Below are 14,647 nucleotides of genomic sequence, written 5' to 3'. Positions count from 1 at the left end.
CAGTGCTGTTGAAAGATATCAAAATATGGGGCCACCCAGCTGGCTCAGCCAGAAGAGCATGTGACCCTCTATCTCAGGGTCCTGACCTGAAGCCCCACGTTGGGTATAGAGATTACTAAAACAAAAAACCAAAAAATCAAAACTAAAAAAGAAAGAAAGGTGTCAATATATGGATGTAAGCAAGCTTAGTGATGACTGTAGTTAATTCTGGCTCATGTGGAGACCAAATTTAAGAATATATCACATTAAAAAAAAAAGAATTTATTGTAAAGGCAGTTTTTAGGCAAACAAGCTGGAATAATGGAATGTAGAAAGGGCACATCGACCACCTGGCTAAATACAGACAAGCCCATCAGGGGACCCACCTCAAAATATCCATAGGCCCTAACTAACCAATGGGCTACTTACAACTGGGCACAGTTCCCCAAAAAGGGAATATTCCATATGTCTCCATACCTCCTCGTCTTCCCCCTTTAAAAACAGCCCCCACCCACTGACGCCTTGCAGACAGCCTCTCTGCTGTCCTGCCCCTGGCCCCCTTGCGGTGGATTCAATAACCTTCTATTTCCTTCTGCTTCACTTGAATTCTTTAACTGCTGGTGCTAGTGGCTTCCACCCAACTGTGGCCCCGCATTTGGGGGCCCCCATCTGATCAAGAGAAGACACCCTATTTGGGCACCAAATATATCACATTTCAAGAACTTGGATGAAATAATGCTTGGATTAAGGAAAATATTAAAGAAAGACTATTATGTCTATTCCAGATAATTATGGAGAGTAAGCTGTTTATTGATTTATGGATCTGGGAATCTGGTGGCTGGGGGTAGTTTTCTCATGTAGGAGACTGAAATTTTTCCTTTTACAGGTTGAACATTTTATGGCCTCTAGTAAAGATAATATTCAATAAATACCTATTGATGGGTCAGTTTTTAAAAATGTGACTGGGTCATGTTATTATCCCTATAGTTATTGTGATTTGAAATGACTTAGTGGAGAGATGAAATATGGATTTTTAAATGATTTTTAAATTAGTTTGCTTTTTGGCCATTGGACACCACTATTCATAGCTCATTATTTCAAAAGCATTTAATGTTCTTGTTGAAACGAAAATCTTGAGATATAGGGCCTTTTACACTATTACAAAGCAGTTGATAAAGAAAGACAACGAAATGATTTTCTGTAATCTAGATAATGCGTACCTAACTTCAAAAGTGTAGGGAGATATTTGCAAAGAAGAGACAAAGAAAAAGCGATTAGGATGGGATAACACTGAAATTATGTGTATTTATTTTTAAATTGTGAGTCTCTACAGGTACAGAGCATCCTTGTTCAACCCATACCCCCAGTGTGTAGTACATTGCTTGGTACAGAGCTGTCAATGATAAATGTTTGCTAAATTTTAAATGAAAAATTGAGGGTGCAGGAAGTTTAGAAAGTAAAGTCTGAGTCGCGTTATGTCTGAGAAGAGGAAGTAAAGATTTGGATTTCTTCATATTCTAGCCCTTCTTAATCCCGTATCAGAATTGGTATCTCTTATTCACTGACACTTCCTAATCAAGCAAATTCTGCCAATTTTCACAGCCTTCTCGGGGAAAGGATTTTATTCTCTAGAGTCACCCTGTGGCGCCACCTGCCGGAGATGTCGGGAAACTTCGCACTTAAACTTCCTCCCTGGGCTGTCCTTTACGCTCCTCCCCGTTCTTTTTCGGAGGCTCCCCTAAACGCATGCGCTTTCGATGGGCCGCGTAGACCGCGAGAGACTACAATTCCCAGAAGACCATGCAAAGAAAAAAATCCCGTGGTGGCGGGGAGGAGGAGGGAAAACGTGAGGGCTCGCGAGAGAACGGGATTGAGGCGGCTGCGCGAAGTGAGCGGAGCGGGGTGGAGAGAGTGAGGCGGAAGAGGAGGAGGTGCCGTCCCACAATACCAGGCGGGAGGGCGGTCGGCGGTTTGTATCGGGGCTGTGAGGTGCTCGGCTCCTCGGCGGACCTTGCTGCCTCTGTCCCTTTAACGCGAGAGGAAGCGATGCAGAGGGGTGGAAAATGGCAGAGCTGCAGATGTTACTAGAGGAGGAGATCCCGTCTGGCAAGAGGGCGCTGATAGAGAGTTACCAGAATCTGACCCGGGTGGCGGACTACTGTGAGAACAACTACATCCAGGTGAGGGGCGCGGGCGCGCGGGCGGGCGGGCGGGCGCTGGCCGGCCGGGCCGAGGATCCACAGCCTGGCGCCCAGTGACCAGCCCACTGGGCGGGGTGGGGAGCTGCCCTAACCTCCGCGGCTGCCTCAGCCCCAACCCCAACCCCCACCCCCCGCCGGGGAGAGCAAGTGGCCGCGCTGAGGGAGTCGGGCTGCGATACAGGAAGTGGCTGTGGTGGTTGAAACCGGTAGAAGGGCAGAGGGAAGATGGGCGAGGGAACCCAGAGCTCGCCGCCGCCGCAGCCCGGCGCCCCCCGCTGTCCGCCCCCCCCGGGCTGGGCCCCCCGGGTCGCGCGCTGCCCTCGGCAGCCTGCCCTTCGCTGGACTCGTGTGGGAGAGCCGGCTGCCCCTCCGTCCCGAGAGGCGTCTCGGACGGGGAGAGGAAAGGGCAGGGACGAGGCGCGGGGAGGAGCGGCAGAAGGGAGAGGAAAAGCGGGGTGTGTGTCGGGGAGGGCGCGGTGGGGGCGATTATGTCAGTTCAACCCAGAGGGTGTGTCTTTTATTTATTTATTTTTTAAAGAATTTGTCATGAGTCACATTACACAGACCTCCCCGAGGAGAGGAGGAAGCGGTGGGGAGGGAGGGAGGGCGTGTAAGAGAAGTTAATCTCAAAATTCCTTTAACTGAAGGTTTGTAAATTTGCCTGGTTGTCCGTTTTCAAGTCGGGTTTTTTCCCCCTCATCATTTTCACTTCCGCCCCACCATAGTGTATTCTAGAGCTTGTTAGGACTATCGTTATTATAAAACGTAAATTATTCTTAACTACTTGGAAAAACGTCTTACTCTCTCTTCCCCAAAAGTGCTTGAACTGTTGGCTTTATAAGTAACTTAAAATAGAACGGTTGTAACCGCCGGTTGCTTATTTTCTGAGGTTTTTCTCTTTCCGACCTAAGTAAATGCATAGAATATGAATCCAGATAGATTATCGAACATATTTAGTCCTAGGACCATAAGATTAAATGTTGTTGTACATTTTTTAGGGCATTCTTGAGCCCTTATTTATGACAGATTCTCGTTTGTTTTTATTTTAATGATTGAAAGTGATTTATGTTTTGGTAGTTTGGTTTGTAGATCTTTAACTGGGTAAACCAACAGTTTGCTATAGAAGCAAATAAAGAGCAGAGAGTCCTTTGTATCAATATAATGGCATCAAAAATCCTCTTGTTAGGATAAGACATAACCCAAACGTGCGTTGAAAGAATCGGGTTATTGCGATACAGAACTTAAGTATTTATAGAAATGCCTCCCATCTGATTATCATTTTTAAGAACCAGTAGTTTTCTGTGTTGGCAAATGCTTTTATTTTTAGAAGGAGATACTGTTTTCAGAATATTTTGAATATTTCTCAATTTCCATATTAGTAACATTCTGTCTTCAGTATCAGCAGTAGGAATTTATCTCATAAACTTCTTCAAGCTTTTACTTTAGTAGGAGTTCTGATAAACTTGTTGAATGCCCACCACGGTCTACTGTATTACTTGTTTTTGCAAACTTTGTAGTTAGCCTTTTAAAAAAAAATTCTAAAATCTATAGGAACGTGAATATAGTTTTCAAAGAGAGAAGTGGTCTTGTAGTTTTGATATTAACACATACAACGTGTATTCAACCTAACACGAAAAAGCCTTAAAATTGAGGTGAATCTCAATTTGCTGAAGGTTTTGAAGATTTTGAAAGTCAGAGTGAAAGCACAGGAAGTTAATTTGCCCCCAATCCAGAAAAGTCATTTCTTTGTAGAAGTCAGTAGATGAGTACTTCATAAAAGGGTGGCTTCTTTTGTTTTGCGGGTTGGGAAATCTGACAAATGTATGGTGTGGTAACTGCTATGTGTTGGCAAATGCAAACGTGTTTTAACTTGTCTGTTGACTACTTTTTTTTCAGGTAGTTGTGTGCTGTAAGGTTTTCATTTTTTTCCTCCCTGACCTTGTTTCTCTTCTCTTGCCACTATCATGTAGCTCTGAAGCACTTTTAAACTTTATTGGTAATATTCCTAGTTAAGAGAAATCATGGTATTTCTCTTGTAGTCTCTCTTAAACATGTTAGTACCATGGTGCCATAGCCATTGCCAGTGGCCCCAAATTGTTTTTGGTTGTTGTAAACTTGACACCAGTGAGGTATTCTGATTTTCCTGTGGTGGGGGGGGGGGGGGGCGCGTGGGAGATGAAATTCACACAATGTTTGTTTTAGTAGCCTTGAAACCTTGGGCAGCATGATGCAGGCTACTAACTGCTTTCCTGAGATGCTCAGGTGGGGTCAGGCTCAGAAAGGCTCAGAGATGATGGAGACTGTGGAAGTTGATACAGTAGCTGTCTTTGTGGCATGCTGTGCTGCTAACTTTGGTGCTAGATATATCCATTTAGATGTCTTTTGAGATCTTTCTATATCCTTTCTGTGACCCTGATTGGGTTATAACCAACTTCCTACATAAACATACAACCTCTCAGGGAAAATATGCAGTCACTTGTGTTTTGAGAATTTTTTATACTCAAGATGAGTTAATTTATTGCCTGGGTGATTTTTATCCTGAGTTCAATTTTTGTTTTGTTTTCCTACAGTTCAGTTCAGGTGAGTTGTTTAGCAGACAAGGTCTTTTGGCTGTAGTGCAGTTGAGCCTAGAGCATGTTCTTAGCTCGTCAGGTCCTGTTGACTTTAATTATTAAATTGTTTTATTAATAGCAAAACTTCTCAAAAGAGTCTATTATTGTAAAAAGGATGGGGCTTTTGAAATTGCTATGGGGAAATAATATTCAAAATATAAAATATTTTTTATAAAGACATGAGGAATAATCTTTGCCTTTTTCTGTCTTTAGTCTGAGTTTTTCTGGTGGGTTATGTCAAGGACAGTACTCCTCAACTTGCACACACTCTTCTGGCCAGTTCTCTTTGCTCTACTTTAGGGTCTGTATTGCCTTTGTCATGGGAACTGTCTTGGGGAATAGGAAGGTAAGCTAAGTGAAAAGGAGTAGAAACTGCTTAAGAAAAGTTTCTCAGCATGCAGATTGCTAGATTGGGGAAAGACATACAAGTCTTCCATACAACTTAACTTGTTAATTTAATTTTTCTGCCTCGCATTCCCCCAACCAGAGCTATATTTGGGTTAGCAAGTGTATTCCTTTTTTTAAAATCTGGGACTTTTTTTTTTTTTTTTAAGATTTTATTTATTTATTTATTTGTCAGAGAGAGAGAGAGAGAGAGAGAGATCACAAGCAGGGGGAGCAGCAGAGGGAGAAGCAGGCTCCCGCTGAGCAAGGAACCCCATGGGGGACTCCATCACAGGACCCTGGGATCATGACCTGAGCTGAAGGCAGACGCTTAACGACTGAGCCACCCAGGCGACCCTAACAAGTATATTCTAAAGTCTGGGAGTATGAAGGGGATATCATCAGTGAGCTACTTAGTTTACCTTGTTTTTCTTTTTCCATGATGTTAGCTTATGCTCATTGCTCATTATGCACATTTGATCTTGGAAGGCAGGTAATTTTTGAGAAGGAATACTTTGGAGTACGTAAAAGCTAATGTTTGTGATACTGTACAATGTATGCCAGTTATAAATAATGTCAATTATTACAATAATTCTATGATTTTCTTTTTTTTTAACAGATGATCAGTCTGCAGTTAAGAGGCATCAAGTGCCTAGCCTAAAATTCCGTATCTTGTATTAGACAGTGTCTGGATTCAAACCCAGATTTTCTGATTCCATATCCTCAGTTCCTTTTTTTTTTTTAAATATTTTATTTATTTATTTGACAGAGAGAGACACAGCGAGAAAGGGAACACAACTAGGGGGAATGGGAGAGGGAGAAGCAAGCTTCCTGCTGAGCAGGGAGCCCGATGTGGGGCTCAATCTCAGGACCCTGGGACCATGACCCGAGCTGAAATCAAACGCTTAACCACTGAGCCACCCATGCGCCCCGAATTAATCCCTATTTAGTTGGAGAAAATTTATGTGATCTTTTCATTTTTTTATAGGAAATTTTATACTGTAGAACATTTTGGTCATCATCAGGATTCTCTTTTTTTTCCTGATTAAAATAAGATTGTTGCTTGTTTGACATTATTTTCTGATCATTATGTCATCTCTTCTTTTTATGCCTTTATTCAGATGGGCATAGAAAAACAGGAATCTCCAAGGCAGATACTAAGAAAACCAGATTCAAGGAAAGGTGTTCTGTGAAATAACCATCTGACTGTAATCATGTATAAAATATCAACCCAAATCATAAAAATTTCATATAATGCAGTTGTATTAGAGGCTCCCAGAACGACACCCAGATTTGGTTATTCACTAGAAGAACTCACAGGTCTTAGCATATTTGTACTCATGCCTTTGGTTTACGGTGAAAGGATACAAAGCAAAATCAGCACAGAGGAAAGGTGCATGGAGTGAAGTCTAGAGGAAACCAAGTGCAGGCTTCTAAGAATCCTCTGCCTATGGCTGTGCTTAATTCCTCCAGCATCAAGTTATGTGCTTAATTCCTCCAGCATCAAATTATGACAACACATATGAAATGTTGTCTGCCAATACAAGAATCTTGTAGAGACTCAGTGCCTGAAGTTTTCTTTTAAATTTTATTTATTTATTTGAGACAGAGAGAATGAGAGACAGCATGAGAGGGAGGAGGGTCAGAGGGAGAAGCAGACTCCCTGCCAAGCAGGGAGCCCGATGCGGGACTCGATCCCGGGACTCCAGGATCATGACCTGAGCCGAAGGCAGTCGCTTAACCAACTGAGCCACCCAGGCGCCCAGTGCCTGAAGTTTTCTTGAAGTGATAATCATGTAGGCATCTTCTCCCTAGCGTATACCAAAATTCCAGGTTCCCTGAAGGAAATCAAGTATACAGGATAAGACACCTGGTTTGTATCAACACTTAGGCACAGCCACTCTTACCAGCTATGGAATGGTGGGAACCCTCCCAAAATCCAAGTTCCCGGATACCAACCAAGGGCCAGCCATTCAAGTGGGATCTAATGGTGGCAGTCTTTGGCCTGCTCTATGAAATCTTTTTTGCATAGGAATTATAGCCCTGACTTAATTTTTGTTGTTGTTTTAAGATTTTATTGTAACAGCAAGTAATATGATGGTATCACATGGTACTGGTTTCAGTAGCATGATCTGTATTAAATTGAAGTGCTGGTTACTTTTTTGACTTTTGGTGAATATTTAACAGGTATTTGTACATAAATTACTGGGGCAATATTAGGTAATTATTATCTGTTTTTTTTACCTTATTAAACTTTCATTATGGTTCTTAGATTAAACAGTGATTTCTGATTTAAAATTAGAATAAAAATTCTTAATTATATAGATAATCCAGTTTTGTTTCATATGATAGTGAATCCCTGTTTATAAGATTCGATTATATAATTGTCAATTATTTTCTTGCCTAAGTATGCAATTAAAATTATTTGCTTTATGTATTTTCATATACTTCAATTTGGTGGATAATACCTGTATTCTGTTACTTCGGTCTTTATCTTAATTTTCACGGTGGCTGTATCTTACTTTAATACATGGTGATAGCAGGCTTAATGGATACCTTTTTTTTCCTTCACGATAAATAGACCTTACTTTTTAGAACATTTTCAAGTCAACAGCAAAATATAGCAGAAAGTACAGAGTTTCCATTTACCCCATGTTCCCATACATGCATAGCCTCCCCTGTTGCAAACATCCTGTACCACAGGGATACATTGTTTTATTTACATTAACTCATCTTTATCATCCAAAGTCCATAATTTACATTTCGGTGCAGTCTTGGTGTTGTACATTCTGTTGGTTTTAACAAATGTATAATGACATGGAATAGTTTCACTGCCTTAAAAGTTCTCTGTGCTGTGCCTATTCATCCCTCCCTTTGCTGCAACCCTTAACTCCTAACTTGAAAAGTTTTGCTTTTACCAGAATGTCATATAGTTGCAATCATACAGTGGATATCTTCTTGAATGTTTATTTTTTTATTTTTATTTTATTTTATTTTTTTAAAGATTTTATTTATTTATTTGAGAGAGAGAGAGAGAACTCGAGGAGGGGGAGGGGCAGAGGGAGAGGGAGATGCAGACACCCCCACTGAGCAGGGAGCCTGATGCGGGGCTCGATTTCAGGACCCTGAGATCATGACCTGAGCTGAAGGCAGATGCTTAACCGCTTAACCGACTGAGCCACCCAGGCGCCCCTCTTCTTGAATGTTTAAAAAATTAAAATTCCAAGGTAATTGAATGTAGTGATTCAAGATATTCTTTGTCCTTTGTTTTGTTTTGTGTTCATCAGTGTAGGATTTGATGACATATGCCTTACAGACTGAAAAAGTGTGATTTCTATAGACATTTGTCACATAATGGGGAGGGTTGAGAACAATGACATCATGTACTACTACCTAGCACTAACCATTGGTACCATTCTGATCTAAGAGATGGGTCCAGATAGACTCCCTAGCAATGAAAGTAGATAGTCTCAAGAGGTTATACTTTATAAAACCAGAATCACTAAAATCACTAAAATCTTTCATACTTACCTGCAATTGGAAATAAGGCCAGAGAGAGTCTGTTTGCTATGTTTTGCCATGCTGCAAAGTACAGTGGCTATAGACCAAAGTTTGTGATGAGATGTTTCATCCTAAACTTAACAGTCTCTGCTGAAGAGCTGGAGAAGTTCTCTTGTGTTACAGCAAAATAAATGCAGTCTCTTTTAACTGCTCCTAGTAGTGGAAGTCCAGAAGAATCATGTTATTTAGGTTTGACATTGTCGGTCTATGATAATGATTCTGCTAATGATACCGTTTTCTGTCAGTCTCATAGGGTTTGGTTACAATTATGGTCATTATAAACATTCACTTGGAGGTATCAAATTCTGATAAATACCATTCTTTTCTTGCATTTGATAAATGTAGAGGAGAAAGTAAGATTTCTTAATGCATTAACTGCCTACCAATAATATAATTAATACTCATTCCAGTGTGGTTTCCAAGTGTGATCTTGAAGGAATACTTTTTAACAAATCATCAGTCTTATACTTTTAATATTCTGTATTTTTCTCTTGTTGATTTAAAATGTATTTTGCGGGCGCCTGGGTGGCTCAGTTGGTTAAGCGACTGCCTTCGGCTCAGGTCATGATCCTGGAGTCCCGGGATCGAGTCCCGCATCGGGCTCCCTGCTTGGCAGGGAGTCTGCTTCTCCCTCTGACCCTCCTCCCTCTCATGCTCTCTCTCATTCTCTCTCTCTCAAATAAAAATAAATAAAATCTTAAAAAAAAATAATAAAATGTATTTTGCTTTTTTCTTTAGTGGCAGATAAGAATTCTGAAGAAGAGTCTTTAAGCAGGTAGGATTTTTATGGAGTCTTTCAAATTATGTGTTAACTAAGGGAATGCAGAGAAAAGCATTTGTTGAGTTCTGCTCTGGGCTAGACACTATTATGTACTTGACACTTATTACTTATATAGTCATTACAATAGCTTCACAAAGTAGCTCTGCTATTATAGCCTATTTTTTATTAGTCAGCTGTGGTGCAGGGAGGTTGATTAATTGACCTGTGATTACATAGTTAATGAGTAGCAGACCCATGATTTGACTGTCAGCCTGTGTGACTCCCATCTCCCTTCTTTTGTCCCTCAGCAGCACTGGGATTAAGATACAAATCCTAGTCAGATCAACTCAGTCATATTCAGTTATGTGTTAATCCTGATTTAGAGTTTTCTTAAGAAACCAGGTTAGTTCAAGCATTTGTCCTAATATATTTGACAACTAGTGATAACTAGAGGTAATTACTGCAGTGGTAACTAGTCTGTTGTTTTTACTGTCAAAGATTTTAGGGTGGATCTCAGTTACCGATGGCCACAGTACATAGCTTTTACATAAGCAAGACCTAATCAGGCAAATTCTTAGATATAGTGATGTCTGCTCTCCTTGAGATGAATGATTTTTCCAGAAGTGAAGGATATGTAATCTAGGTGTAGACCATGTTGCATTAATTAAATTTATCATCTATTTAGAGGATATTTCTAAATGATTCTCTACTTACTGACTTCCCAGTCTAGTTTTCCCTAGGCTAGTACCCTTGACTAGTTCTTTGAAGCTTCTTCTTTTTTTTTGTAGACCTTTTTCTTTTTCTCCATGACTTTTCTATAATCTTTTCTTGATTTTTTTTTTTACTTTGTTTTCTGCTTTTCTTGGTGTTTCTTTTAGTCCATTAATTGTTTCCATTTCTGCCAGCTAAATAGTCTCTGTGTTTCTATAGACAAAATCAAAAGCACATAGAATTTCAGGATCTTAAGGAATCTTAGAGATGAATTAATCAAAATACCCTCTGGTACTGCAACCTATGTTCAACATCCTCACCAAGTGGTTGTTTAAATGGAGAATTTGAAACTCAAAAGAGATTAAAAGTGACTTATTTGGATATGATAAGTGACAGAAATGAGATTTAAATTCAGGTTTTTTCCTTTTTTCTCATCTTGTAGGTAAATGTTTTAATAATTGAAAGATGGGGAGGGGGTCTTGTGAACACAGTGAAGGGGGGTAAGGAAGGAATTAGCAGGAGAGGCCAAGTTTCAAGAAGAATAACACTGGGTTGGATAGTTTTAGAAAAGATGTCAAAATATTGGGGTTTATGATAAGTTAGATAAAGATGAATTATAGGAATGAAGGATACACACACACACACACACAAAGGAATGAAGGACATAGGATATTGGGAGTTGTTTAGAAAGGCATATTAAAATAGAGGGTTGAAGAGAATCTTGAGCAGCTTTTTTGTTTGTTGGTTTAATTGAATGAACTAGCATACTTCAGGTTTTCTGTTGAGAGATATTAAAATCATTTGAGCCATTGGGAAGAATCTTTTTACAGCATATAAGAATGTGGTATCATCTACTTCCACCCCAACTTACAGAGAGTGGCTTAGATCCTCTTGAGTAATAGGCGGAATGGAGATTCTACACAACATAGATGTATGGCCCGAGGTAGTGGTCTCCTCACTCCACCTCTTCTTAATTCTCTGATGCCCTGCCCATGTACATGTAGGGTTTGGTGGGGTACAACTGGCTGTCAAATCAGTAACAGAGTTTTATTTGGGTAGTTGGTAACATGTCTACGTTGAGATGACTCCATGGATGACTGAAACTCCATTTCGCTTGTTCTCCAGGAGCAGGAAATGGCTCCTACTCTTGGACATTTGAGCCTATCCTTGTTTTGGGAGTCTGTGCTTTCATAGACTAAAGACTTTAAAGGTTGGAGAGTACCACTGAGCCCTGCAGAAGAGTGATAATAGGTGTGGGAACTCACAGAAAGAAAATATTAGGCAGTGTATAGGGAAATAGAGGCACAGCTACCCGGATTCTGTTTTTATAGCAGTCTCTCTTCTTGGGTATCTGAGTGCCTATGAAGGTTTTTAAGGTCATGCTCGTTTATGTAGACGTAAATAAGGCAGGACCTGTGAAGGAAAAAATTTGAAACTTATAATTTTTAATCTTTTAATCTGGGAATAGTATTCCCACTAATAACATAAATTTGTTCTTTAACATTTATATATTTATTTATTTCTTTTAATTGAAGCATAGTTGACACAAGATGTTATGTTAGTTTCAGGTGTACAAGGTAGTGCTTGAACAACTCTATATGTTACACATGCTTACCACAAGTGTAGCTACTATCTGTTACTGCATAATGCTATTACAATACCATTGACTATATTCCCTATGCTGTACTTGTATCCCTGTGACTTACTATAACTGAAATCCTGGACCTCCCCTTCCCCTTCACCCATTTCGTCCGTCCCCCACCTCCTTCCCTTCTGGCAATACAGAATTCTCTCTATTTCTGGGTCTGTTTCTGCTTTTTGTTTGTTCATTTGTTCTGCTTTCTAGATTCTACATATAAGTGAAATCATATAGTATTTGTCTTTCTCTGACTATTTCACTTAGCATAATATCCTCTAGGTACATCTACATTGTTGCAAATGGCAAGATCATATTCTTTTTTATGGCTGAGTAACATTCCTCTGTGTGTATATGTGTGTGTGTGTGTTTGTAAGAGATACATCTGTTGATGGACACTTGGGTTGTTTCCATATATTGGCTGTTGTAAATAATGCTGCAGTAAACATGGGGGTGCATATATCTTTTCAAATTAGTGTTTTCATTTTCTTTGGGAAAGTAAGTAACCAGTAATGGAATTACTGGATCATACGGTATTTCTATTTTTAATATTTCAAGGAAACTCCATACTGTTTTTCACACCATTTTCTATCCCCATCACCAGTGCACAAGGGTTCCTTTTTCTCTACATCCTCAACATTTGTTTTTTGTGTTTTTGATTCTAGCCATTCTGACAGGTGTAAGGCGATAATTCATTGTGGTTAACTTTTGAACAATTAACTTTGAAACATTTCAGAGAATTCCTTGCCTGTCACTCTTAGTTATGAGAACTAAGACTGGGTCTTTACTAGGGATTTCACATCTTCGGAGAGGTGGAGGCAAGATAGATAACGAAAACCTTTTTAAAAACAGAGACCAAATTTTGAAAGACCTGTACTCTAACAACTATAAAACATTGATGACAGAAATTGTGTTAAGACAGAAGAAGTGGAAAGACGTTGCATGCTCATGGATGGGAAAAACGCATATTGTTAAAATGTCTATACTGCCCAAGGCAATCTACAGATTTAATGCAATGCCTATTAAAATACCAACATTTTTCATAGAACTAGAAAAAACAATCCTAAAATTTGTATGGAACCACTGAAGACCTCGAATAGCCAAAGCAATATTGAAAAACAAATTGGAAGTATCACAATTCCAGTTTTCAAGTTATATTACAAAGCTGTAGTCATCAAAACAGTATGGTACTGGCAAAAAAACAAATATAGATCAGTGGAATAGAACAGAAAACCCCAGAAATAAATCCATAACTATATGGTCAATTAATCTTTGACAAAGCAGGAAAGAATATCCAATGGAGAAAAAGCAGTCTTTTCAACAAATGGTGTTGGGAGAACTGGACAGCTACATGCAAAAGAATGAAACTGGACCACTTTCTTTAAAAACAAACTAAAAAATGGGTTTAAGATCTAAATGTGACACCTGAAATCATAAAAATACTTGAAGAGAGCACAAGCAGTAATCTCTCTGATATTGGCTGTAGCAGTGGTTTGTTGTTTTTTTGTTTGTTTGTTTGTTTTTTCTCTAATTATGTCTCCTGAGGCAAGAGCAATAAAAGCAAAAATAAACTATTGGGACTACATCAAAATCAAAAGCTTTTGCACAGTGAAGGAATCAGTCCACAAAATGAAAAGGCAACCTATGAATAGGAGAAGATCTTTGCAAATGACATATCTGATAAAGGGTTAGTATACAAATATAAAGAACTGATAGAACTCAACACCCAAAACACAACCCAGTTGAAAAATGATCAGAAGACATGAACAGACATTTTTCCAAAGAAAACATACAGATGGTCAACAGGCACATAAGAGGATGCTCAACATCACTCATCATCAGGGAAATGCAAATCAAAACTACAATGAGACACCACTGCATACCTGTCAGAATGACTAAAATCAAAAACACAAGAAACAAGTGTTGGCGAGGATGTGGAGGAAAAGGAACCCTCTTGGATTGTTGGTGGGAATGCAAACTGGTGCAGCCACTGTGGGAAACAGTATGGAGTTTCCTCAAAAAGTTAAAAATAGAACTACCCCGTAATTGAGTAGTTGCACTAGTGGGTATTTACCAAAAAATACGGAAACACCAATTCAAAGGGATACATGCACCCCTGTGTTTACTGCAGCATTATTTACAAGAGTCAGCCCAAGTGTCCATTGATAGATGAATGGGTAAAGAAGTGATATACATACACAATGGAATATTATTCAGGCATAGAAAAGAATGAAATCTTGCCATTTGCAACGAAATGGGTGGAACTAGAGAGTATTATGCTAAGTGAAGTCAGTCAGAGAAAGACAAATACCATATGATTTTGCTCATATGTAGAATTTAAGAAACAGTAAAAATGAGCAAAGGGAAAAAAAAAAGACAAACCAAGAAACAGACTCTTAACGATAGAGAACAAATTGATGGTTACCAGAGGGGAGATGGGTGGGGGAATGGGTGAAATAGGAGACCGAGATTAAGGAATGCACTTGTCATGATGAGCACTGGGTGATGTATGGAATTGCCCTATCATTATATTGTATACATGAAACTAATATAGCACTTGTATGTTAAAGATATAGGATTTAAAATAAAAACTTAACAAAAACAGAGGCCAAATTTTAAGTATATCAAGAAACTTCATTCAGTAAATAGCTGACCTTTCATTCGATTTTTCTTTTTAATGAACTTGTTTTTGTTGTATGTTTTTGCTCTAAATTATTTCCATTAAACCTGGTACTGATGATTCATGGCCTACATCAGATGATGAAGACTTTAATTTTGATATCAAGGTAAAGTACTCTTGTGA

At 39.2% G+C, this 14,647-nt stretch overlaps 1 protein-coding gene across 3 annotated transcripts in view; it reads left to right on the top strand.

The window, feature by feature from the left end:
• The first annotated feature begins 1,877 nt into the window (after positions 1–1,877).
• The window catches only part of LOC135364492 (ankyrin repeat domain-containing protein 26-like), a 29,315-nt gene continuing 16,545 nt past the window's right edge, over positions 1,878–14,647 (top strand). For all 3 annotated transcript variants that reach the window (XR_010411683.1, XR_010411682.1, XM_064591964.1), the window contains exon 1: positions 1,878–2,159. Coding sequence is in view for 1 of the 3 variants with exons in the window: in XM_064591964.1 (XP_064448034.1) it covers positions 2,043–2,159 (117 nt within the window). In the remaining 2 variants the exon portion in view is untranslated. The remainder of the gene's footprint in view (positions 2,160–14,647) is intronic.

This window comes from Mirounga angustirostris, unplaced genomic scaffold (assembly GCF_029215605.1).
Source record: "Mirounga angustirostris isolate CCGP_5_RB_7025 unplaced genomic scaffold, mMirAng1.0.hap1 SCAF_5, whole genome shotgun sequence".
In the NCBI taxonomy this organism is placed as follows: Eukaryota; Metazoa; Chordata; class Mammalia; order Carnivora; family Phocidae; genus Mirounga; species Mirounga angustirostris.
This window is presented reverse-complemented; position numbering and strand designations above follow the sequence as displayed.